The sequence below is a fragment of the Saimiri boliviensis genome, chromosome 4 (genome assembly GCF_048565385.1).
Source record: "Saimiri boliviensis isolate mSaiBol1 chromosome 4, mSaiBol1.pri, whole genome shotgun sequence".
Lineage (NCBI taxonomy): Eukaryota > Metazoa > Chordata > Mammalia > Primates > Cebidae > Saimiri > Saimiri boliviensis.
The window spans coordinates 96,215,830-96,243,386 of NC_133452.1; the positions used below are offsets into that span (position 1 = coordinate 96,215,830).

Genomic DNA, 27,557 nt, shown 5'->3' on the forward strand with positions numbered 1-27,557 from the left:
AAAAAATGAACAGAATGACAGCATCAAAACAGGCAGTTCAAAATGCAGTTCTGAATGTTTCACCTTCATGGTGGCCAACTTTGAATAAATTCACTTCATTTTCTTACTATTTTAATGACGTGCCTTGTGCCTGCAAATTTATAAAAGGACTATTCTGGGTTGTCCTCATTCCTTGGGATTTTAAGCCTGAGAAGTTTCAAACTGAACTGCCCACATAAAAAAAGTAATAATAATAACCAAGAGCAAAAATATGAGTTAGCAACACAGGTGTTACTATCAACAAAGTGAACAAAAGACAGATTGAATAAGTGGAAGGGAAAGTCTGGAGAGTCTATGAGGAGATTCTGACAAAATATGCACCATTACCTCAGTCTTTCAATTCGGTCGGATTGTATAAAAAGAATGTGAAGAGGGTATTGAGGAGAGCAAGATCTCAAAGTTTGGTAGAAAATTATTTTTGTGGACAGAGTGAAGACATTTAGAGTCTTGTTTTGTTTTTTGTTTTAATTTTTTTATTTTATTTTAAATTCTGGGATACACGTACAGAACGTGCAGGTTTGTGACATAGGCAAACGTGTGCCATGGTGGTTCACTGCACCTATCAACCCATCACCTAGGCATTAATCCCCACAAGCATTAGCTATTTATCTTGATGCTCTCCCTCCACCTACGTCTCTCTGCAATCCCTGACAGGCCCCAGTGTGTGTTGTTCCCTTCCCTGTGTCCATGTGTTATCACTGGAAAACATTTGGCATCATAATAAGTAAGTAGATGGGGTAAAAAAAAAAAATTACAAGTCAAAATAGCAAAAAGGCAAATTGAAAAGAGAGTGGGAAAATTTATTGTTCTAAGAAGAAAACAATAAGATGAAGCAAGCTTTTAAAAGTAGGATTTTGAAGCTATGAAGTTTTCTTTTTAAAATTTTTTTTATTGCATTTGGGTTTTGGGGTACATGTGAAGAACATGCAAGATTGTTGCACAGGTACACACATGGCAGTGTGATTTGCTGCCTTCCACCCCATCACGTATATCTGGCATTTCCCCCCATGCTATCTCTCCCCAACTCCCCACCCCCTGCTGTCCCTCCCCTATTTCCCCCCGACAGACCCCAGTGTGCAATGCTCCCCTCCCTGTGTCCATCATTCTCAGCAAATTAACACAAGAACAGAAAATCAAACACCACATGTTCTCACTCATAGGCAGGTGTTGAACAATGAGCTATGAAGTTTTGAATCATGAGATGTCAATTGCCTCCTTAAGAGAATTTTTAGAAGGGGATACTTTCATTTTCTGGAACGGATGAGGTTAGCTTTGACAGAAACAAAATGTATAAGCTAAATTAAATGGTGTCATTACAAAAAAAAAAAACTGAGATCTGAGATTAATTCATTAAAAACAACATCAAATGATTATTCATCAACTTGGAGAGCTTATTGCGACAATTTTATATGTTTCGTAAGGACAAATAGCAAAAAATGAAGGAACTATGTCACCAGAAAAGCTAGGTGATTTGCACCATGTGATAGGAATGGTTTTAGGCCAATAGTAAATGCAATTAGAAGATGAGGTACATCTATGATTGATTTATGCCTATCCATTTTAGCATTTTGTATATTGTATGGGAGCTACCTGAATGAGTTTAGACTCATAGCAAGAGTAGAGCAAGAAATAACTATAAAGTCATAGCCTATCTTGGAAGTCAGTGGTTTTGCAGGTAGGCTGATGTTTGAGCTGGCACATGAGTCATTTCCAAGTCTGAAAGAAACATTTTGGACAACACAAAACCAGCAGAAATACCTTAGCTGATTCATGAGGTGCACAGGAAATTGGATAAGCTGATTGATTGAATGATTGATTGATTGACTGATTGATTTAGAGATGGAGTCTGGCTCTGTTGCCAGGCTGGAGTGCAATAGCATGATCTCAACTCACTGCAACCTCCACTTCCCAGGTTCAAGCAATTATCCTGTCTCAGCCTCTAGAGTAGCTGGGACTACAGGTGCATGCTACCATGCCCAGCTAATTTTTTTATTTTTAGTATATATGGGGTTTCACCGTGTTGGTCAGGATGGTCCCAATCTCTTGACTTTGTAATGCATCCTCCTCAGCTTCCCAAAGTGCTGGAATTACAGGCATGAGCCAAAAACTGAATTTTAACTGAATTTTTAAAGAATGGTGAACAAATCCTAAAATTTGCATAGGAATGGGGATATTTGGCCAATAATCAAAAGATATATATATATATAATATATATATATATATATATAATATATATATATATAAAATATCAATTTAAAATTTTCAGTGATTTCTTGGTATGAAACTTCCATTCAATATGTGACTGGCAAATCTCAAAGGATGCATCATTATAATTACAATACTAGCTGCATAAAAAAGCCAGTGCTTGAAGTCACACTTCTAGAAAGAAAGACTTGCAAAAATTAACAGGATTTCCTACTTATTCCGCTATTATAAAATGCAAATATCATGGTAATAATAGATAATTGTGCTTAAAACAAATAACTGTTACTGTATCTCTTTTTAAATTTTTTTTAAAAATTTATTTATTATACTTTAAGTTCTGGGGTACATGTGCAGATCATGCAGCATTGTTACATAGGTATGCACATGCCTTGGTAGTGGTTTGCTGCATCCATTACCCCATTATCTGTGTTAGGTATTTCTCCTAATGCTATCCCTCTCCAATCCCTCCAAACCCTGTTATTACTCCCCTATCCCCCCTACTCCCCAGGCCCCAGTGTGTGATGTTCCCCTCCCTGTATTCATGTGTTCTCATTGTTCAACACCCACTTATGAGTGAGAACATGCGGTGTTTGGTTTACTGTTCTTGTGTCAGTTAGCTGAGAATGATGGTTTCCAGTACTATATATATCTCTCCTTTTATAGCATCATATTTTGAAAACATTATTTTCTTTTTTATTTTTTTCTTGAGACAGGGTCTTGCTCTGTCACACAGGCTGGAGTGCAGTGGTGCCATCTTGGCTCCCTGCAACTCCCGGGTTTAAGCAATTCTTGTGCCTCAGCTTCCCAAGTAGCTGGGATTACAGGCACATATCCACCATGCCTGGCTATTTTTTGCATTTTTAGTAGAGATGGAGTTTCACCACATTGGCCAGGCTGGCCTCAAACTCCTGACCTCAAGTGATCCACCTGCCTCAGCCTCCCACAGTGCTGGGATTACAGGCATAAGCCACCTCGCCCAGCCTGAAAACATTATTTTCAAATCACATTTGAGCTAATATTTATAAAGTCTTTCTCATCTAAAATAGCAACACAATATTTAGTACAGAGATTTGCTTGAGTCCTAGCTCTTGATCAGAATTATTTAAGAATTCTGAATTCAAGCAGTCAAGATACACTCATTGGCTCTATTCTTTTACTGAGACCCTGTAAGAATATTTGAATACTGCCTGGAATAGAAGTTGTGGAGAAGGAAGTGAATGCTTTCCTTTCTAAGAATATTTTCCACCTACCTTAAAAATCATATTTTTTATTATACTTTAAGTTATTGAGTACATGTGCAGAACATGCAGGTTTGTTACATGTGTATACATGTCTCATGGTGGTTTGCTGCATCCATCACTCCGTCATCTATATTAGGTATTTCCTCTAATGCTATCCCTCTCCTAGCCTCCCACTGCCTGACAGTGCCCAGTGTATGATGTTTCCCTCCCTGGGTCCATGTGTTCTCATTATTCAATTCCCACTTATGAGTGAGAAGATGCGGTGTTTGGTTTTCTGTTCTTGTGTCAGTTTGCTAAGAATGATGGTTTCCAGCTTCATCCATGGCCCTACAAAGGACATGATCTCATCATTTCTTGAGGCTGCATAGTATTCCATGGTATATATATGCCACAACTTCTTTATCCAGTCTATCATTGATGGGCATTTAGGTTGGTTCCAAGTCTTTGCTATTGTGAACAGTGCCAGAATAGACATACGTGTGCATGCATCTTTATAATAGAATGACTTATATTCCTTCGGGTATATACCAGTAATCAGATTGCTGGTTCAATGGTATTTCTAGTTCCAGATCCTTGAGGAATCACCAAACTGTCTTCCACAATGGTTCCATTTGAATTCTTGAGACACTTTTAAAATTTTCTCATTGAAACTAATGGCAAAGATTAAAGGAATTTAACAGATCTACTTTTTCAGACTGTTGTCATCTCTGGTTCCCTATTGAAACACAGGAGATGATTTTAGAATGTTCCACTGAATCCTCCTATTCTAGATTATGTCAGGTTGACATAAAATGAATTTCTCTTCACCTCAAGGTGAAGCCCAGAATTGAACTGTGATATTTTGAATGACTGGGACTCCCTCCAGTGAAAGGAAAATACACAACCTTACCCATGAGTAGAGGAAGAATTTCAGGTGCTATGATAAACATGAGACCCCTTGTGCAGAGAGGAAACCCTTATGCAAGAAGAGTTTGAGGCTATCAGGCAAGATCTGTGTGTTGGGAAATTGACTACACACAATAGGGAGAAGGCTCCTAGTAAGATGCATGATTAATAATGTATGGGGTATGTTGAGGGAGGCAGAGTAAGAGAAAAAAAAACTCTTGTGACACCTGGAACACAGACTATATTAACTGTAAAACAGAACCTCCCGCTCTTGCTGCCTTAAAACTGAAATCAAAAGGACCTGCGTCTTAATTGGGCCCGGCAGCCAGGTTGTATTTACTTTTTGTTTCTCATCATCAAAACTCTTGCTTTTTGCTCCCGATCCAGTCTTCCACACTTCAGTAAATAACACCAGTATCGACGCCATGTATCAAGATCAAAACCTAAAAGGCATCCTGAACGTATTGTTTTCTTTACTCCCAATAGATTCTGTTGATCCAACTTCTAAAAGACATTCTGAATCAATTCACTTGTGATCTCCATCATCTCTTGCCTGGTCTTTTGCAATCACTTTCCAACTGGCTCAGGAAGTTCACTCTTACCGTTGTCCAATTCATCCTCCACAGAGCAGAGTGGTCCTCTAAACATGCAAGTCAGACTTTGGAACTGGCCTGCTTAAACACCTCTAGTGGCTTTGCATGTCACTAAGAGTGCAGCCCAAACTTCCCCACCATGGTTTCCAAAGTCCTCTGTTATCTGTCTGGCTCCAGCACCTTTCTTACTTTACCTCTTCCCTTTATCTCCCTAAGTCATGAGGCTCCTTTGCCTTAATTCTGTTTTTCAAGCACATTCCCCTTAACATATTTTTCTGTGGATAACATACTGTACTATTTTACAACATAAAAACACAATGATTCAACTATTTAATAATAAAATATTTGTACCTCTTTGAGTAGTTTGTGTTTCAATGGTTTTTTGTGTGGGGGGGTTAGATAGCAATTTGGAACTCAGAAACTATTTTTACCATAAAAACCATGTTATACCTGCTTATCTCTAGACAGGCCCTAAAATGCACATTCTTGGGTCCTTCGGCAGAATGTGTAGCCAAACTATTTTGGGCCAAGTGAAAATCTGCATTTTAAATAGATTTTCATATAAACAAGCTTCAAGGAAAGTAAGTGGAGCTGGCAGAGGTGCTGGGGTAGAACAGGAAAGTAAAACAGGTAGACAAAGATGGAAAGGAGAAAAACTAACTCTGAGCAATTTATTCTTCATAACACCGAGAGCAAGTCTTTCCAGTTTCCCTAAAGGAATTACATTGTACCTGGTAAATTGCTCCCTGGCCAGTCCATGATACTGTACCAAACAAGGGTGTGTTATAGGAGCCCTGAGTGGACTGCAGAAAACCTAGGATTTGATATCCACCCAAAGATGCCATGCAATTTTCTTTGCACTACCTTAAGGATATGAATATGTTGAGAACATTGCTTTATTGGGAAAGGGAAGGGAGAGAAAAGGTGGTGACTTTAGGATTCGCTGACAGCCTAATCTTCCTTTTCACAGACACTGACACTGCAGACTAGGGATGAAAGCATTTCCTCTCAAATTACTGAAGAAATTCAGTAAAAGAAATATTACCAATTTCACTGTGAATTCCTAATGGGTGCAAACATTTTCTGTGCAGATAAAGTGGTAACAGATATCTGAAAGTCACAGATACTTTACCTACCTTTTAGCACTGAGTCTGATGCCCCTTCCAGGGAAGCTGAAATTGTCCATGGCTCTGAAGGGGGTCCCAGAGACTCCACTCTTCGATTCTAGAAATGGGAATAGGTGGAGGGAGGAAGAAAAAGTTGGATTCAGAAGATAATTTTGTGAAGTTAGAAAAGAAGATGTTTCAGATGTATGCTTTTATAAAGTACTTATTCAGTAGAAATAAAGAAAAGAAAGTAATAAAAAAAGTTGTCTTTCTCATGTTAAGAATATATCAGAATTAACTTACTGAAAGAAGAGTAAGGAAATTATTGCAAGACAAGTTGGGACAGCGCAGTGAGGAGATGAAAGGAAAGCTACATTTATAGAAAAGAATGGCGCTATGTGCTGAAGATTCATAAAAAGGAAAGGTAAAGGGAAGTAAACAAGAGCGAGCTGGGTGAGTGCCAGACTAGATCAAAGTTTACAGGTTTCAAGTGTGGACCTCAGTGCCACAGATTTCTCTCTGCAAACATGCCAGGGGATGCATTTGTAGGAGGAAGCCAATTCAACAATAATAGTTCCCTGTGAATTTTGTAAATATTGAAAAGACAAAATAGAATCAGGACACAAAGCCTGAAATTAGAATTAAGCACAGAAACTTGTTTTACTTAACCACATATAAGAGAGATTTAAAAAAACAACAACATAAAACCATAATGAATCTATAATGACATAAGTTCCTTCATTAGCACATGAAAAACTTCTTCAGATATAGATCTTCTTTGTAAAGGCTAGATTTCAGAGAAGATGTGAGAGACCTACTTTAAGAATTCGGTGGGGGAAGAAAAGTATCAGAATTTGATTTTTACCCTTGATCAAATGCTGGATGATCAGAGAAAATAGAAGGAAGGCAGACTGTGAAGGGGAAGGAAAATGATGAAAGTAGTGAGAAGCTCTAGGTGCAACAAATTGCACACAGCGGCACTCTGTCAATGTGTATCAGTGATGACAAACTCTAAAACCGACACTGGATGCTACTTACTACTCAGCTCTGAAGACCGATTGATACCTGTGAAAAATTACCTGCTTATCCAAAAATACCAGTTGTGGCTGCACTGGAAGCTCATTTCCCACTTCTCCATTTGAAGGCTGGACTAGGACGGAAAGTGCATAGGGTCGAATATATATCAAGTTCCCAGTCTTAAAACTGCTTGTATTTCTGGCAGATATAAAAACAAACAAAATGCATCCTTAGGATTATACATATCCCTGTGGTAGCTATTTTCCCAATTTTCCACAATCCATTATTACCAGTGAAAATATTTTTGTTTGCCTGTGTCTCTAGAAAATAATACCCTGTGTAGTGAACATGACTTTATAGCAAAGGTTAATTACTTATGTATTTGATATATTCTCTTCACTATAATGAAAATGGACTGGGGGTAGGGAAAATCACAAGTTATGAGCTTATATTTTTTTTCACCATTTATTAAAATCAGTCAAAAACTAAAAGCCTCAGTGAAAGAATTTATCAGACTAAAATTAGAGGACACGGACATGTTCAATAGTAAGCTGTTGAATAAGCTTTCCCAAATAATGCCCTGATTTGTGGGTGTGTTCCAACTCTATGATATAAATACTACCACCATGACTAATTCCAAGATGCCAAGATAACATCACTGAGCAGAGCTCAGAAGAGACGCCCAACAGCAAACTCTGGTACATCATTGTTTTACACAGAACAGCTCATTTAATCTTCACAACAAGCCATATTTATATTCTCTAAGTGTGCTTGTACTAAACAGATTCAATAACCATTAATAGCATTAATCAATTAATTTACCTTAGTGGCATGAAGCACCTGAGGCGAATAACACTTATAATTGATATTTACTGAGCACTTACTGTATACCAAGTACCATGATGAAGTGTTCATGTGTAAATTCATTGCATCTTTAAAATGACACTATGAGGTAGGTACTCTTATTTATATGTGAAAAAACTGAGGTCCAATAAGGCTTCAATAACTTGCCAAAGATACTACAAATAGTAAGTGTTGACCAAGATCTAGAGTGGTTTACCAATGAGCTATATTGCTTCTCACTTCCTTTGAACATATTAAGTGCTGACATGATGTAGCAACAAAATGGAACACATACAAAATAGTTACATAATTCATGACAGTGAAAAATGCATTTCACTCAGAGTTTTGGTATGTTGGATGACAGAGCCTCCTTCATTAAAATAAAATTATACACCTATTGTCCCATTAAGCCTATTGTGTATTACATATCATAGGCATGCAACAGATATTTGGCAACCCTAAATGGAGACACCTGGACATTGCATATCATATATAGGATCCTGACATAGAGCATCCCTTGGTGAGTTATCCTCAATAGCCTGGACCAGGTCTAATGAGGCTTTTATTTACTTATTTATTTTTAAAGTAGCCTACTTTGCTTTCTCCCATTTAATGTTTGTAAGTCAACTCTTCTATTTCCTAACTACTTCCCCTTTCCGACATGAGGAGGAAAGGATAAAGTATTTATTTAACGTGGAGGGTGCATGTCAGAAAAAAGTGAAGATTTGTTCTGAAAGAGGAAATAGTGGAAGAGCAAATACAATGGATTACAAAATATGAAGTTTCCATAGGAAGTGATTTTCTTCTCCCCTGAGAATCCTAGGAAATGTGGGCAGAATGCAAATATGTGGTCCTAAGGAGCCCTTTAGTCATCTACCAGCTAAGACCCTGGCTTTTTGACTGGAATCACTCCCTGGGAATTCAATGCACACTAGCCCAATCATCATTTCTTAATTTGCTTAGCCTGAGTGGCTACGGCTCCTTTCCTTTTTAAAGGGAACAGTTTAAACCAGATTTTAAAAATACAAGCTATTAATTCTATCCCTCTATGGGTTCCAGGTTATTAGAAAATTCTAACATTGTTATCAGATCCTATTTCTCCCCTAACCTATTCCTTAATTTCATTCTGATGGGGGCTAGGATGCAGGCAAGCAGTCTGGGTTAAAGAAACTGAAAGACCCCATCAAAGATTCTGACATAAGTACATTGACGTCTAGAGATGAAGGGAGGGAAACCAACTGCCTGAACACCCACTAAAAGACCCATTCCTGACACACTTTAAAGTTTATTGTGAGCAAACATCTCTTGTTAAATGTAAACAGCATCTCACTGGAGGTCACAGATTTGCTGCTGCAGCATATCCCAAGGTAATACCACTTTAAGCTCCACATAAACTCTTAAACAGTTTCTATCCTAAAACCTGACCGTAGGTGGTACAGTTTTTTACGATATGTTATAATAGTGCAATAAATCTGTTAGCTTAAAATCGAATCTCCGTGGCCTTTTAGAGAAATCATCATTAAATGCAGGGTCCTGTTAATGATGCCATCGAAGTGAAATTGTTTAATCTGCTAAGGGGGTGAAAGGTCACCAAATGAATTTTTTATAATACATCAACTTGACACGCAATAGGGAAAACTGTAATAGATAAAAGCAAAGGAAAAGGGCACTGTCTTCTTCTGATAGGTCAATAGCAGCCAAGAGAGTCACTCATCCACTTTCCTTTCACAATGGGGCTCCTTTTGCATTTAATATGGACACCCAATTAATACCTCAGCACCACAGACAACCTCATTTTAGGTGACTTATAGCAATTTCTCCCCCTTCCCTGAAATGAAAGTGATCACAATACATCATAGCATTGTGCGAATTAACGTTAATTGATTCAAGTTACCAAGCAATGATGGGCCACTTATATAATCTAGGCGTTATTGGGTGCTAGAAGGGATAGAGGGAAGATTAGATTCCAGTGTCCGTTGCTGTGACGACGGGAGTCACCTGACGCCTTGTTAGACAGTTGTAAGGTTCTATTGCTGGCCCCAGTGGGGTCGTCAGTAAACTGGAGTGATGTCCAAACATCATTACATGCTGCTCCAATATTAAAGCAAAGGGATTAGCAACTTATTGCAAGCAACCTGGATTTGTCATTGTGCTGTCGTTATCCAATTTCCAACTGCTAATGTGACTGTAGCCTGCAGGCAGAAGGACCTACAGCCAAACTTTAAAAAATGCGGAAGAAAAGTTCCCTCCATTCATCCCAGTTTTTACCATTATTTAACAGCTTCCACTACCCAGTTAGGTATGTGAAAGAATTTTTTTTTTTTTCTACAATGCTTAAATGCAGGCTAAAGGAGAAAAGTCAAGAAAGTACAGAAAATTTCCAGTTAAGAGATCTCTCCTATTCATGTCAACTCTTGCTTTTTGATCCCACCAGATTTGAAATGTTTACCCCGTAGAAGATGGAATTACTTCTATTTTCATGGAAAACTCAGAAAACAAATAAGTTTTATTAGTGAAAACTGGCTCTCAGCAAGACCTACTGTGGTGAGTGAGGTGAAGCTGGGGTGGAAATCAGAGATACTCTCTTCAACCTTCTTCTCAAAGCTGCTAGCTGAGTTCCTATAAAAAAAACCTCATGTTTTGATTGAATCTTTCAGGATGTCCTGAGTATTTTGTAACTCTCTTGTTTTAAATAAGCTACATAAGGTTGAATATACTATATGTGCTGCAAGGGGACTTGAATTGTAAAATGATTTTGGACAATTTTGTACCCTGAAAAAAAAGTAAATTCTTCAGTCAATTCTAAAGGATGAACAAATATATTAACAACTGTTATGTTAATATATTGGGAAAATACAAAAATAACGTCAATATATTTCTATATGTTTAAGAAATATGTTAACCCTTCTACTGTGTACAAACATTTTTCAAAGCACTGTAAAACATGCAAAGATGTAGAACACCATGACCTCTCCCACTCAAGAATAACCTTCTATAGATTTTGTAAGACAAGAATGACTTTTCTGGTTATCCTTCTGAGTTGATAGATACAATGTTACTTACCTTTCATGGTATGATGCTTCCTGTTAAACCTATCTAGGCTTTCTTAGCAAACAGTCAACCCTTAAGAGGGAAAAAATGTCTTATGATCTGACAGGTTTTCATTGTTGTTGTTGTTGTTTTATTTTGTTTTGAGACAGGGTCTCTGTCTGTTGCCCATGCTGGAGCGCAGTGACCCATCTCAGCTCACTGCAACCTCCACCTCCCGGGTTCAAGCAATTCTCCTGCCTCAGCCTCCCAAATAACTGGGACTACAGGCATGTGCCATCATGCCTAGCTAATTTTCGTATTTTTAGTAGAGATGGTGTTTCACCATGTTGGCCAGAATGGTCTCAAGCTCCTGATCTCATGATCCACCTGCCTCGGTCTCCCAAAATGCTGGGATTACAGGCATGAGCCACCACGCCCGGCCAATCTGACAGTTTTTTTCTGGCACTGTGGTCCAGCGGTTCCAAGCCCAGCACATTGTAAGCACACAGTACATGTTGCTATAGTAACATTTTGCCAAATCAGTACCCATTATGCATATATACCCTTAGGTCACTAATTGCTTCTGAAAAACTACTACTCACTTTGGCCTGACCAACTTCACATTCTGAATCACTCCTCAAGTAGTGTGCTTACTTCTATTCTATGATTGTTCTGATTAAACTCTTGTGATTCCGTGGAATTATTCATTTAAAAACGAGATTTCAGTAGCCCTAGGTGTAGGTTGCAGTGGATCAGAAGTATATAAAGACACAGAATAAACATGGTACCTCTTCCAACAATTCAGGGAAAAAACACCTCTTAAGAGTTGACTAGCTGCTAAGGAAGCCTAGATAGGTTTAACAGGACATAAGGACAATGAAAGATAAGTAAAGTCAATTATAAGCAAAAAATCAGGGGACAAAAATCTAAGTATTTTAATTGGTAAAAACAATATTTTATAATAAATCTAGCATGACTATTTTATCTAAGAGAAAGAAAACTGCATTTTTAAAGATCGTATACGAAATAATCAAAATTTCCTGTTGATCCTGGGGAACTGTAGCAGTCAGAAGTCTGGTTAGGAAAACAGAAATCACTCAAAGTCCTTCTAATGGAAGAGATTTAATATAAGATATCGGTTTCACAGGAGTTTTAGAATAATGGAAAAATAAAACAGGCTACATTTCACTGTATGTGATACAGTGAATGATAATTTCTTGTTATTTACAATGTGCTTAGGCACACTTGGGAATATAATTATCAGTTAAAACCTTGACCACCTAATACATAACAAAGATTAAAATTTTATACTCAAGTTAATGTTATGAAAAACTGGATTAATGGTTAAGCAGCTACATAATTAATGATTTATTTGTAATAGATACGGAATGAGATTTAGTATAACATCCCCTCATTAAATAGTTGAATAAATGTTTTTCATGTCCATCAATTTTCAAATCTCCAGATTGTTCTAGGGGCCACATGATATTTTGAACGTAATAGTTGTTTGGTTAACATTGGGAATAAAGAAGAATTGAAAGGTAAGCTTTCAAGGGTCTATTATATTTACCTATGAGTTCACCATGTGTACAAATAATAATTAATTTTAATGTAGTATAGTCTGATTTTGAAATTAAAACTTCTGGATGTGGGTATGTCAACAGGAGCAATAGATTATAATTAGCATCCTGTTCACAGAAAAAAATAAACTGAAGAACAAGAATTAAAGATTTAGTGGTCTGGCCCATTCAGTATAAGAAAAACAGCACCCAAGGTCATCACTGCAAAAACAGGATTGTGAAGTAAATGATAGATTTAATGATGACCATGAATCATCATAACAAATGTGAATTGTCCACATTATTTCCCATTGAATAAGCCTGGGTATTAAGAAATCTTTGCGAGCTACTCAGGAGGCTGAGGCTGGAGAATTGCCTGAACCCAGGAGGCGGAGGTTGCGGTGAGCCAAGATCGCGCCATTGCACTCCAGCCTGGGCAACAAGAGCGAAACTCCGTCTCAAAAAAAAAAAAGAAAAGAAAAAGAAAAAGAAATCTTTGTCTTTTTTTACATTTAAGAAAGCTGGGAATGCTGGGAAGATGGCTGCCTAAGAACAGCTCAGGACTTCAGCTCCCAGTGAAAGTGCAGAGGGTGAGTGGACACCGCATTTCCAGACAAACTCTTATTGCCCACAGACCAGGAGATACCCAGGCAGAGGGGTCGCCAGCATCGCAGTCCCAGCCAGTGCGGCTGTTTTGGCCCCTGTGGGGCTGATTCCGCCCACGCGGCTGCTGTGACCACGCCCTGTTTCTGCGGTTCTCCGTACAAAAGCCACTGGTCTGGGAGGCCTCTTAGCTGGCGAGCAGAGCCCTGAAACGGCAGAGTTGCCCATTCATCTGAAATAGCAAGTCAGGCCAGGAGATTCCTAGGCAAAAAATCGCCAGGAGCCGGCGCCACAGTTCGAGCCGACTCCGTGAGTCACAGCACGGGAGATCCCGGCGCCTTTTCAGCAGGCAACCCGAACGCGGGGTCCTTCAACTTAAAAGAAAAGACTCTGAGTCAGGGAGCCAGGTGATCAGGCTCGGTTGGTCCTACGCCTCCACCCCCAACAACAACGAAAACAAAAACAGTAATTGGAAACCGTCTGGGTTGAGCCCTCCAAACTAAGCACAGCTGAACCGGGACGGTCCCGCTCCCTGGGGGAGGGGCTTCCGCCATTACTGAGACTCTCCACCACTAACGGAGGCAGGCTGCCGTTGCCGAGGCAACCCGCCGTTGCCGAGGCAACCTGCCACAACAGAGAGAGTCCACCATAACAGAGGCGGGGCCACTGTTGCCGAGACAGTTCTAACTACGCTCATATAAAAAGGACTACAGGGAAGAGCTCAGGGCAGCTGGGCGGAGCCCACAGCAGCTCAGCAAAGCCCCCACGGGCAGGCAGTGGCTAGGCGTGCTGCTAGCTGGGCGGGTCAGACCTGAAAGAAAAATCAAAAAAGGCAGTAGTGCAACGGAAACTCATAAAGCTCCAACTCCCTGGGACAGAGACAGACAACACGTGGATAAACCCACAAAAATGGGAAGAAATCAGCGCAAAAAGGATGAAAACTCCCGAAACCAGAACACCTCTCCTCCTAAAAGGGATCACAACTCCTCACCAGCAAGGGAGCCAGACCGGATGGAGAAGGAGGGTGATGAAATGACAGAATCAGACTTCAGAAGGTAGGTAGTAAGAAACTACAATGAGCTAAAAGAACATGTTCTAACCCAACACAAAGAAAATCGGAACCTTGAAAAAAGATTGGACGAACTGCTGACGAGAATGGACAGCATAGAGAGGAGTATAAGTGAATTGATGGAGCTGAAAAACACAACACGAGAACTTCGTGAAGCATGCACAAGCTTCAACAGCCGAATTGACCAAGCAGAAGAAAGGATATCAGAGGTCGAAGATCAACTCAATGAAATAAAAAGAGAAGGCAAGAACAGAGAAAAAAGCGCAAAAAGGAATGAACAAAATCTTCAAGAAATGTGGGACTATGTGAAAAGACCTAATCTATGTCTGATAGGTGTACCTGAATGTGATGAAGAGAATGAATCCAAGCTGGAAAACACTCTTCAGGATATTATCCAGGAAAACTTCCCCAACCTAGCAAGGCAGACCAATATTCAAATCCAGGAAATACAGAGAACACCACAAAGATATTCCTCAAGAAGAGCAACCCCAAGGCACATAATCGTCAGATTCACCAGGGTTGAAATGAAAGAGAAAATGCTAAGGGCAGCCAGAGAGAAAGGTCGGGTTACCCACAAAGGGAAGCCCATTAGACTCACAGCAGATCTCTCAGCAGAAACCCTACAAGCCAGAAGAGATTGGGGGCCAATATTCAACATCCTTAAAGAAAACAACTTTCAACCCAGAATCTCCTATCCAGCCAAACTACGCTTCATAAGTGAAGGAAAAATAAAATCCTTTGTGAACAAGCAAGCACTCAGAGATTTCATCACCACCAAACCTGCTCTACAAGAACTCCTGAAAGAGGCTCTACACATATAAAGGAACAACCAGTACCAGCCACTCCAAAAACACACCAAATGGTAAAAGAGCATCAACACAATCAAGAAGCTGCATCAACTAACCAACAAAACAGCCAGGTAGCATCAAAATGACAGTATCAAATTCACACATAACAATACTATCCCTAAATGTCAATGGACTAAATGCCCCAATCAAAAGACACAGACTGGCAAATTGGATAAAAAGCCAAAACCCATCAGTGTGCTGTATCCAGGAAACCCATCTTACATGCAAGGATACACAAAGGCTCAAAATAAAGGGATGGAGGAAGATCTACCAAGCAAATGGAGAGCAAAAAAAGCAGGAGTTGCAATTCTCATCTCTGATAAAATAGACTATAAAGCAACAAAGATCAAAAGAGACAAAGAAGGACATTACATAATGGTAAAAGGATCACTGCAACAAGAAGAGCTAACGATCCTAAATATATACGCACCCAATACAGGAGCACCCAGATACATAAGGCAAGTTCTTAATGACTTACAAAGAGACTTAGACTCCCACACAATAATAGTGGGAGACTTTAACACCCCATAGTCAATATTAGACAGATCATCCAGACAGAAAATCAACAAGGATATCCAGGACCTGAATACAGACCTGGAACAAGCAAACCTAATAGACATTTACAGAACTCTCTACCCCAAATCCACAGAATATACATTCTTCTCACCACCACATCACACCTACTCTAAAATTGACCACATAATTGGCAATAAATCACTCCTCAGCAAGTGCAAAAGAACAGAAATCATAACAAACAGTCTCTTAGACCACAGTGCAATCGAGTTAGAACTCAGAATGCAGAAACTAACTCAGAACCGCACAGCTTCATGGAAACTGAACAACTTGCTCTTGAATGTTGACTGGATAAACAATGAAATGAAGGCAGAAATAAAGATGTTCTTCAAAACCAATGAGAACGAAGATACAACATACCAGAATCTCTGGGACATATTTAAAGCAGTCTCTAGAGGAAAATATATAGCAATGAGTGCCCACATGAGAAGAAAGGAGAGATCTAAAATTGACACCCTATCATCAAAATTGAAAGAGCTAAAGGAGCAAGATCAAAAAAACTCAAAACCTAGCAGAAGACAGGAAATAACTAAGATCAGAGCAGAACTGAAGGAAATAGAGACACAAAAAACTCTTCAAAAAATCAATAAATCCAGGAGCTGCTTCTTTGAAAAGATCTACAAAATACACAGACCACTAGCCAGATTAATAAAAAAGAAAAGAGAGAATAACCAAATTGATGCAATAAAAAACGATAAAGGGGATATCACCACAGATTCCACAGAAATCCAAACCATCATCAGAGATTATTACAAACAACTCTATGCACATAAACTAGTAAACCTGGAAGAAATGGATAAATTCCTGGACACCTGCATCCTCCCAAGCCTAAACCCGGAAGAAGCCGAAACCCTGAATAGACCAATAACATGGTCTGAAGTCGAGGCAGCAATAAAGAGCCTACCACCCAAAAAAAGCCCAGGTCCAGATGGGTTCACAGCTGAATTCTACCAGACATACAAAGAGGAGCTGATACCATTCCTTCTGAAACTATTCCAGACAATCCAAAAAGAGGGAATTCTTCCCAAATCATTTTACGAAACAAACATCATCCTGATACCAAAACCCGGCAGAGACTCAACAAGAAAAGAAAATTTCAGGCCAATATCCATGATGAACATAGATGCAAAAATCTTCAATAAAATACTGGCAAACCGATTGCAACAGCATATCAAAAAGCTCATCCACCATGATCAAGTAGGATTCATCCCAGGGATGCAAGGCTGGTTCAACATACGCAAGTCCATAAACGTAATTCACCACATAAACAGAACCAAAGACAAAAACCACATGATTATCTCAATTGATGCAGAGAAGGCTTTTGACAAAATTCAACAACTCTTTATGCTAAAAACCCTCAATAAACTAGGTATTGACGGAACATATCTCAAAACAATAAAAACTATTTACGACAAACCAACAGCCAATATCATACTGAATGGGCAAAAACTGGAAGCATTCCTTTGAAATCTGGCACTAGACAAGGGTGCCCTCTCTCACCACTCCTATTCAATATAGTACTGGAAGTTCTAGCCAGAGCAATCAGGCAAGAAAAAGAAATAAAGGGTATCCAAATTGGAAAGGAGGAAATCAAATTGTCTCTATTTGCAGATGACATGATTGTATATCTGGAAGACCCCATCATCTCAGCCCAAAATCTCCTGAAACTGATAAACAACTTCAGCAAAGTCTCAGGATACAAAATCAACGTGCGAAAATCACCAGCATTCCTATACACCAGTAATAGACTTCAAGAGAGCCAAATCAAGAACGAACTGCCATTCACAATTGCTACAAAGAGAATAAAGTACCTAGGAATACAACTAACAAGGAACGTAAAGGACCTCTTCAAGGAGAACTACAAGCCATTGCTCAACGAAATAAGAGAGGATACAAACAGATGGAGAAACATTCCATGTTCATGGTTAGGAAGAATCAACATCGTGAAAATGGCCATACTGCCCAAAGTAATTTACAGATTCAACGCTATTCCCATCAAGCTACCAATGACCTTCTTCACAGAACTGGAAAAAAACACCTTAAACTTCATATGGAACCAAAAGAGAGCCCGCATAGCCAAGTCAATTCTAAGCAAAAAGAACAAAGCAGGAGGCATCACACTATCAGACTTCAAACTATACTACAAGGCTACAGTAATCAAAACAGCATGGTACTGGTACCAAAACAGAGATATAGACCAATGGAACAGAACAGAGGTCTCAGAGGAAATACAACATACCCACAACCATCTGATCTTCGACAAACCTGACAAAAACAAGCAATGGAGAAAGGACTCCCTGTTTAATAAATGGTGTTGGGAAAACTGGCTAGCCATGTGCAGAAAGCAGAAACAGGACCCCTTCCTGACACCTTACACCAAAATTAACTCCAGATGGATTAAAGACTTAAACATCAGACCTATTACCATAAAAACCTTAGAAGAAAATCTAGGCAAAACCATTCAGGACATAGGTGTAGGCAAGGACTTCATGACCAAAACGCCAAAAGCAATGGTAACAAAAGCCAAAATAGACAAATGGGACCTAATCAAACTACACAGCTTCTGCACGGCAAAAGAAACAGTCAGTAGAGTGAATCGGCAACCAACAGAATGGGAAAAAATTTTTGCAGCCTACCCATCTGACAAGGGGCTGATATCCAGAATTTACAAAGAACTAAAGCAGATCTACAAGAAAAAAACAAACAAGCCTATTCAAAAATGGGCGAAGGATATGAACAGATACTTTACAAAAGAAGACATACGGGAGGCCAACAAACATATGAAAAAATGCTCATCATCACTGGTCATCAGAGAAATGCAAATCAAAACCACATTGAGATACCATCTCACACCAGTTAGAATGGCGATCATTAAAAAATCGGGAAACAACAGATGCTGGAGAGGATGTGGAGAAATAGGAACACTTTTACACTGTTGGTGGGAATGTAAATTAATTCAACCATTGTGGAAGACAGTGTGGCAATTCCTCAAGGACCTAAAAATAGAAATCCCATTTGACCCAGCAATCCCATTACTGGGTATATATCCAAAGGATTATAAATCATTCTACTACAAGGACACGTGCACATGAATGTTCATTGCAGCACTGTTTACAATAGCAAAGACCTGGAACCAACCCAAATGCCCAACGATGATAGACTGGATAGGGAAAATGTGGTACATATACACCATGGAATATTACGCAGCCATCAAAAATGATGAGTTCACGTCCTTTGTAGGGACATGGATGAACCTGGAAACCATCATTCTCAGCAAACTGACACAAGAGCAGAAAATCAAACACTGTATATTCTCACTCATAGGTGGGTGTTGAACAACGAGAACACATGGACACAGGGAGGGGAGCACTACACACTGGGGTCCATTGGGGGGAAATGGGGGAGGGGCGGGGGTGTGGGGAGGTGGGAAGAGATAGCATGGGGAGAAATGACAGATACAGGTGAGGGGACGGAAGGCAGCAAACCACACTGCCAAGTGTGTACCTATGCAACAATCTTGCATGTTCATCACATGTACCCCAAAACCTAAAATGCAATATAAAAAAAAAAGAAAGCTGAAGACTTTTTAAAATGCTTGTTATTAAAGAAACAATTTTTAACTGCATAGAAAGCTTGCTCATGTAGAACGTCTCACTTTCCCACAAAGCCACAAATATGAAATAAGATTACGATAAATTTTGCCATCCACCTAATTAAGCAAAGTAGTAAATTTGTACTGTAGTGAAAAGAAGAAATGATATAAAAACACTCCTTCATGACAAAGTTGTGGTTATGTCATGGGGAAGAAAAGAGACAAGCCAGCAATATAGGAATCTCCTCTAGGATGAACATTCTGCCAATCTTGAAAAGAACGTACTTCCTTGCTAATAGAAAGATTCTACTCTTTCATGCTCCAAATAGCTGTTTTCTAGAAAGCAGGTGCCCAGAATACATAAAAAGGAGAAGATGCAGAAGAGAAAATATTATAGGTGACTGAATGTTAATAGACTTGTATCACTTATTGGCTCTCCTAGTTTTCTTCTCTATTCCGAAGCAGCCTAATACAGTGCTCCTTATGCAGAATGGGGGAACTTTAAAAAGCCACTAACGTGATAAGTATGCACACATATGTATGTGCACACACACAGATACACACTCCCACAGTGTCATGCTCACCCTCATGGTAACTGTTTTCACAGCCCAAAGTTCAAGGCAGTGACTTAAACCAAGAGTTTTATGTGACATAGCATATTAGTTTCTATTGCTGTATAACAAATTACAACAGTCAGTGGCTTACAATAACACAAATGTGTTATCTCCAAGGAATGGGCCAGGAGTCCAGACAGGCTTGGATGAGTTTACTGCTTATGTATAGGATCTCTCAGGAAGAATTCACTTCCAAACAGGTTGTTGGAAGAATGCATTTCCTATGACTATAGAATTGAGGTCCCTGCAAAACCACAATGAGGTACCATCTCATACCGGTCAGAATGGCGATTATTAAAAAGTCAGGAAACAACAGATGCTGATGAGGCTACAGCAAAATAGGAACACTTTTACACTGTTGGTGGGAGTGTAAATTAGTTCAACCATTGTAGAAGAGAGTGTGTTGAACTAGAAATACCACTTGACCCAGCAATCCCATTACTGGGTATATGCCCAAAGGATTATAAATTATTCTATAAAGACACATGCACATGTATGTTTATTGCAGCACTGTTCACAATAGCAGAGACTTGGAACCAACCCAAATGCCCATCAATGATAGACTGGATAAAGAAATTGTGGCACATATGCACCATGGAATATTATGCAGTCATAAAAATGATGAGTTCATGTCCTTTGCAGAGACATGGATGAAGCTAGAAGCCATCATTCTCAGCAAACTGACACAGGAACAGAAAACCAAACACCACATGTTCTCACTCATAAGTGGGAGTTGAACAATGAGAACACATGGACACAGGGAGGGGAACATCACACACTAGGGCCTGTCAGAGGAGGGAGAGCATTAGGACAAATACCTAATGTGTGCAGAGCTTAAAATCTAATGACTGGTTGATAGGTGCAGCAAACCACCATACATGTATACCTGTGTAACAAACCTGCACATTCTGCACATGTATGCCAGAACTTAAAGTACATTTTTTAAAAACTTTAAAAACTAAAAGAACTGAGGTCCCTGTGGTCCCTATTTCCACACTGGCTGTCAGCTGAAATTCACTCTCTACTCACAGAATCTACCTGATTCCTTTTCATGTGATTCCTTCCATCTTAAAATCCCCTACACATCAAATCCTCACATTTGGAATCTCTCTTGCCTTCCTCTTCTGCCATAGCTGGAGAAAGCTCTTCCTTTTTTAGGGGCCCATGTCTTTGATTGGGCCCACCTTGATAATTCAGGATATTCTCCATCTCTTAAGATCAACTGTGCTACATAACAGTATAATAACAAGAGTGCTAAGTCATCATATTTATAGGTTTGGGGTATTAGAGAGGCATATTTTGGTAAGTCATTTTAGAAATTCTGCCAAACATAGACTGCTTTGGCATTTTAATATCCAAGCTTTTATAAGAGATACACAGATATTTAATTTTATATGGCAAAGAATATTATGTAGACTTTTTTTTGGGGGGGGAATGAATGAGGCAAGAGAGAGAGAGGGAGAAGAGAAAGGAGGAAAGGATATTCAAGGGAGCAAAGTCAAGCTTCTACTGAAAGGAAAACAAGCAATATAAATTGTGTCCTGCCAGGATCCAGATCAAAGAGAGTGAACAGAAATAAAATTCTGCTGGGGAACCTCTAGTTTTAAAAGGGCATATTGAACAATGTGTTTATCTTTGCTCCCTCTATAAATTCCACTGAAATTATCAAAAAAATAAAAATGAATAAAAATTGTTTAAATCAAGAATAAAGAAAACAAGCAAGGAGACAAGAAATGACAGCAGAAGTCAACAAAGTTTTGTAAGTTGGAAAACTTAGCTAAGCAGAGGAAGCTTGAATCCAGACGCCTCTAGAGGAGGTTAAAGACCAGAAGAAGAAACAAATTCACTGTGTATTTACTTTAAAAGTAGATAACTACTCCATTTCTTCCCACAAAACAGAGTTTGTAGCTTTTTTTTTTTTTTTCTTGGAGACAGGATCTGGCTCTGTTGCCCAGGCTGGAATGCAATGGCACGATCTCAGTGCATTGCAACCTCTGTCTCCCAGGCTCAAACAATCCTCCCAACTCAGCCTTCCAACAGTCATGTGCCATCACGTCCAGCTAATTTTGTATTTTTGTAGAGATGGGGTTTCACCATGTTTCCCAGGCCAGTCTCAAACTCCTGGGCTCAAGCTCTCCGCCCACACCCACCTCCACCTCCCAAAGTGCTGAGATTACAGGCATGAGTCATCACACCTGACCAAAAGTTGGTAGCTTTTGAAAATAGCTAGTACTTTCTTAGAAAAATGTGTCCAATATGGCCTGAATTTGCTGAAATGCACATAACCCCATTAAATTAACAAGAGCAAACCATGGGAGAATATCCTTGGTACTTTTCCAAGGGTTGCATTCTAGACTCATTTCTGCTGGCTCAAGTCAATTCATTGGCTTGTCAATAGCTCTCCAGTGAGTTCAATGGAAGACCCAGCTGACTGTGATCAAAGCTGAAAGAAAGAAGACTGGCCCTGGAACCTGTGTCAGGATGTGTGTGTGTCTCTCTCTTTCTGTGTGTGCGTGTGTGTGTGTGTGTGTCTGTGTATGTATATCATACTGTGCAACACTAGGAAACATGGGAAACGTCACTAAAACTCCTTGAATGCCATAGGATATGGCATTTCTCATTCTGGAGAGATTTGTTCAGCTATACTTAAGAAGCAGCACTTCCTTATCTTTGGGAGATTTGCTCTTTGTCTTTCCTATGTCTAGAAAATGTCTTTTAAAATACCAAAGAAAAAGAGAGAGATGGGGGATAGAACATATTCCAAAAGAAAATCAATGCTATATTACAAACATTCAGCTGTTTCTTATTAAATCAGAAATAGCTGAGTCAAAAGTAAAAACCATGATGGCTATGACAAATGGTGGGTGATAAATAAAAGTGATCTTTCCCCTGAAGCTGTTTCACTTCCTCATCATAGAATGGCATGCCCTGCATATACGTGTGCTTATACCTGTGCTGGATCCACTCTCTGCTGGTTTTCCTCTGATGTACCTCTATTACTTCTACTCATTGACTTTTCTGTTTCTAGTTAAAAGCATAATACATTCACTGACTCTTCTTTTATACAAAATAGGTCATTTTGGAATTATGACCTATTAAAAAGCTCAGTACTGTAAAATCTAAGTAAAATTAAGCAACAAACTGATTCTCTTGCTAGAGAAAAATTATGCCTATATGTATACTTATAATATACTTACAAGAACTCAGTAGGATCTAAATAAAATTGGGCTGAAAGAAAGATATCTAAATATAAGCTAAGATACATCAGCATTATTTATTTGAGCATCCTAATTCTCATACCGCCATACATAATATTATAATGATGTCACTAACATGGTGAAGGTTTCATAGTTGACAAAAATATCCAAAATTGATTAAGTTGTGAATAATAATAAGCTATGAGTACTTTTTAATTTTAGGTTAACAATTCCCAAAGGCCTTAAAATCAACCACATCCAGAAACATTTGCTTGCACTTTTAAAAAATCTTCTCTATATATCAATGTATAACAGGAAAGAAGAACATCTATCTCTATTATAAACACAAAAGCACTAACTAAACTTTCATTTGGATATGTCACTCTGTGTACAAAAAGACAGTCAATGTATTAGCTAAATATTTCTCCAAATGTGAAGACATGGTTTTCTTTTTAGTTTTGCTTTTCATTTAAATTCTAGCAAATTCCACATCCACTGGTGACAGTTGTATAGAATTAATCACTACCCATTAAATACTAATAGCTTATTAAGACTATCACAAATAAAATGACATAGCAGTAGCAACAGAATAACATATATTTCACCTTAGCAACCCTAGAACCTAGCCCATTGCTTAAATTCATTAAATAAATAAATAAATAAATGGACAAATGAACTAAAAACAAATTGCTTCAAAAAAATCTCTTCCTACATGCTTTTCACTTTAAGGAATAAAAATACAATGTTTTCTACAATCTTCAAAATAGAATAATCATGAAAAATATGAATTTAATACAGAATCTAAAAACTAAGAATTTAAGTGTTTAAATGACTCTGAATTTTTATTCTTATCTTAAAAAGCAGACGAGTTATATGATTCAGTGTAAGTAGATTGACATTTGCAACATATGTCAATATGGACCTAAGAAATCAGCCCTCATTTGGATGTGAATATAACTAGTACTTACCCATAGCCAATGACTCCCTTTGACTGAGTAACTAGTAAGGCCCCAATAGGCATGTTCAGAACATTCTCTAGTATTCCGGTCTGTTGAGCAGTGATGACTTGATGAGCCAAATTCTGTAATTTGTTACTTGATAAGGATGAAATCATTCCATTGCTCCTTACTGCTGGCAAATCACCAATTTCGATGACAATCACTTTTGAGATAGTTTCCACAGTTGTTGGTGATGAAACCCTGTATGAGTTCATTTCCATCATGAGAGGTCTACGTTGACTGACTCTTCTATAATGACTAGCACAAGTCACAGTAGGGCAATTGCGCTTTCTTTTTGCTCTACTGTCAGCAATGGCCTTTAAAGTCTCTTCTTGGCCAGGCATCTCATGAATAAATCTGATTTGGTTGTGGCCAATCTGTAAGAAATTACTTAGTCTTTCAAGCATTACTATTTCCCAGCCCTTTTCTAAGACTGAAACCATAACAATGAGGGCCAAGTGAATGGAAACACCTGAGCGTATTTCAATGGGCTCCTCTCCTTGTAGGACAACATACAAGAGGTTATCCATGATGCTGAAATAGTTGGCACCAGTAGATTCATTCAGCAATAAGGAAGTCGACTGAACCAGAGTGGGTGGAATAAAACTTTCCCCTAAGAAGACGTGAGGGCTCTGGAGTTCATGGTAAAATACAGCCAAGAGAAGCTTGGAGGTACTTTTGTTCCCCAATAGAAAAAACCGTAAAACTTGAGGAGTTTGATCCATGAAGCAGACCTTGGTGATTTGCTGGGTGGGTAAGATAGAATAGAAAGTAGACGCCGACCCAGAGGTAGAGCAGGGAAAATTGGCATTTACACTACTAAAGATGTCAACAAAACCACTAGTCACAGATACAACTGGGTATAACTTCTGGTTTGCCCAAGTGGCATTAGCACTATCAAGAACTAGGACCACTTGGTCAGTCTGTTTGCAGATAAATCCCTGCATCAGAAATCGGTATGTACATTTCTGTTCTTCTCTAAATGTACCTATAAAAGAAAAGAAACAAAACAAGCAGTTTATGAGTTACAATCTCTCAATGATGATTTGTAATCCATCACTTTCCCCATCATCTATAATCTGATAAAATATTTATTAAATATCTAATTGTGCCAGATACTGAGAGTATAAGAAAGTATAAGGAAGACTGGGACAAAATATAAAAAGATAAATACATTAAATAATAGTTCTTCAATATATTTAAAAATATGTTACATAATATGTTATTTAAAATTAATAATGGAGATAATAACCAAGAAAAGGAGTTGAAGAAGTAAAAGAATCAAGACAATGAAAATCATAATCATTAAGGGGCCCTGAGGAAAAAACAAGGGCCATATAACCCAAAATACTTCACCTCTGGTCACCAAATGCATAGGTATTTCTCTACACCAACAACGAATTCTCCAGTGGATACAAAATGGGTGTCATATAATTTAACCCAATTCTGATACTGAACAAGGTTAGTGTAGACTCCACGAGGGAAGGGTTCAGTCTTACAAAAGTACCCCCATTTCATATGCCAATTGCAAGTCCCAGGTTGTGGTCTGCGCTTCTGAACAACTGGCTATAAATCAGGGCTCTCATGACGCCCTCCTTGAATTCAATTAATTTGCTAGAGAGGCTCACAAAACTCAGGGAAACATTTACTTACGTTTTCTCGTTTATTATAAAGGATATTACAAAAGATGCAGATGAACAGACAGATGAAAGAGATGCATAGGACAAGGCATGAGGGAAGAGGCATGGAGCTTCCATGCCCTCTCTGCATGCTTCACCTTCCAGACACTTTCATGTATTCAGCCAACTGAAAGCTCTCTCCCAATCCTGTGCTTTTGAGCTTTCATGGAGGCTTCATTATGTAGGTATGATTGACTAAATTAATGGTTGTTGGTAACTGACTGAACCTTCAGACCCTCTCCCTTCCCCTAGGATGAGGGTGGTGAGGAGATGAGGCTTAACGTTCCAACCCTCTAGTCACATGGTTGGTTGCCCTGGCAACTAACCCCATCCTAAGGCTATCCAGTAGTTGGGCCATGTGCTCATTAGAAAAAAAGACATTCCTGGAGGCCGAGGTGGGTGGATCACGAGGTCAAGAGATCAAGACCATCCTGGTCAACATGGTGAAACCCCCGTCTCTACTAAAAATACAAAAAATTAGCTGGGCATGGTGGTGCGTGCCTGTAATCCCAGCTACTCAGGAGGCTGAGGCAGGAGAATTGCCTGAACCCAGGAGGTGGAGGTTGCGGTGAGCCGAGATCGCGCCATTGCACTCCAGCCTGGGTAACAAGAGCGAAACTCTGTCTCAAAAAAAAAAAAAAAAAAAAAAAAAAAAGAAGAAAAGACACTCCTATCACCCAGGAAATTCCAAGGGATTTAGGAACTGTGTATCAGATGTTTCTATGACTCAGGAAATTACAAACATCTTAGCAACCAGAGTCAAAGATCAAATCAGCAACCAGAATCAAAGATCAGATACTCGAACAGAAGAGTCTCATAGCACTACCGATTTTGGTAGCTCTGCCTCAGGAATCAGACAGATATCTATAGATATCTGTATCTATATCTATATCTGTATCTGTATCTATCTATCTAGATATATCTATCTATATATCTGGATATACCTATATATGTAGATATATAGATATACCTATGTAGGTAGATATATATCTACATGATGATTTGTAATCCATCATTCTCACCATCATCTATAATCTGATAAAATATTAATTAATGAACATCAAATTGTGTCAGATACTGACAGTGTAATTATATATATATATACATATATAATATATATATTATATATCTATATCTATGTAGATCTAGCTATAGATATAGAATATATAGATCCAGATCCAGATATATATATGGATATATAATCTCACAATATCATAACTCCATAATAGAAATAGGGTACAAGAGAAGGGTAGTAACATCTAAGTGAGTGGGAGAAGAGGTAGATGGAGGGAATGGGTGGAATAGAGAAATTGTGGAGGCAGATTAAAATTGAAGAGGTGTGTCTGACTAATCGTGAAAGAGTTTAGATGTCAAACTATATAATTTTATCATACTTTACTTTTCCCTAAACATAAAAAATAAAGAAATAAAAGAGGAGGAAACGAAGAAATTAGTAACTTGGGAAGTTGTTGATATTGAAGAGCCCAAGTTGAGGATGGTGAAGGTTAATATAAATATTTACAGGAACTGCATTATTCATTATTTTCACCATCCCTAATATTCCCTCTGTGAACCTGGAATAGTTCTTGTTTTGAAACCACAGGGATATTTTATCTTCCAACAAAGAATTTCTTTGATTTAAAATTTATATTCATAAAATTATTCTGTATTGTTTTCTAGATTTTTAAAATTTGCCTTAGTGCAAGTGCATCAAAGTAGCCTAAGAAGTGGAAAAAAATCAAATTATTTTAATGTAGGAAATACTAGATTTGAGGATAATCTAGCCTTTTCTATATCCTTCCATTCATTTAATATAATTATAAATCTATGCTAAACCTGTCCATGGTGTCACTAAATTTAACCACT

The 27,557-nt window shown here is 38.6% G+C and overlaps 1 protein-coding gene across 7 annotated transcripts in view; it reads right to left on the bottom strand.

Annotated features, from left to right (window-relative positions):
• PKHD1 (PKHD1 ciliary IPT domain containing fibrocystin/polyductin) overlaps window positions 1-27,557 on the bottom strand; it is a 553,193-nt gene that overhangs the window by 88,617 nt on the left and 437,019 nt on the right. For all 7 annotated transcript variants that reach the window (XM_074397885.1, XM_074397887.1, XM_074397886.1 and 4 more), the window contains 3 exons: window positions 23,983-25,000; window positions 7,149-7,284; window positions 6,100-6,187 (listed from right to left, as the gene is read on the bottom strand). In XM_074397885.1, coding sequence (XP_074253986.1) covers window positions 6,100-6,187; window positions 7,149-7,284; window positions 23,983-25,000 — 1,242 coding nt within the window. The remainder of the gene's footprint in view (window positions 1-6,099; window positions 6,188-7,148; window positions 7,285-23,982; window positions 25,001-27,557) is intronic.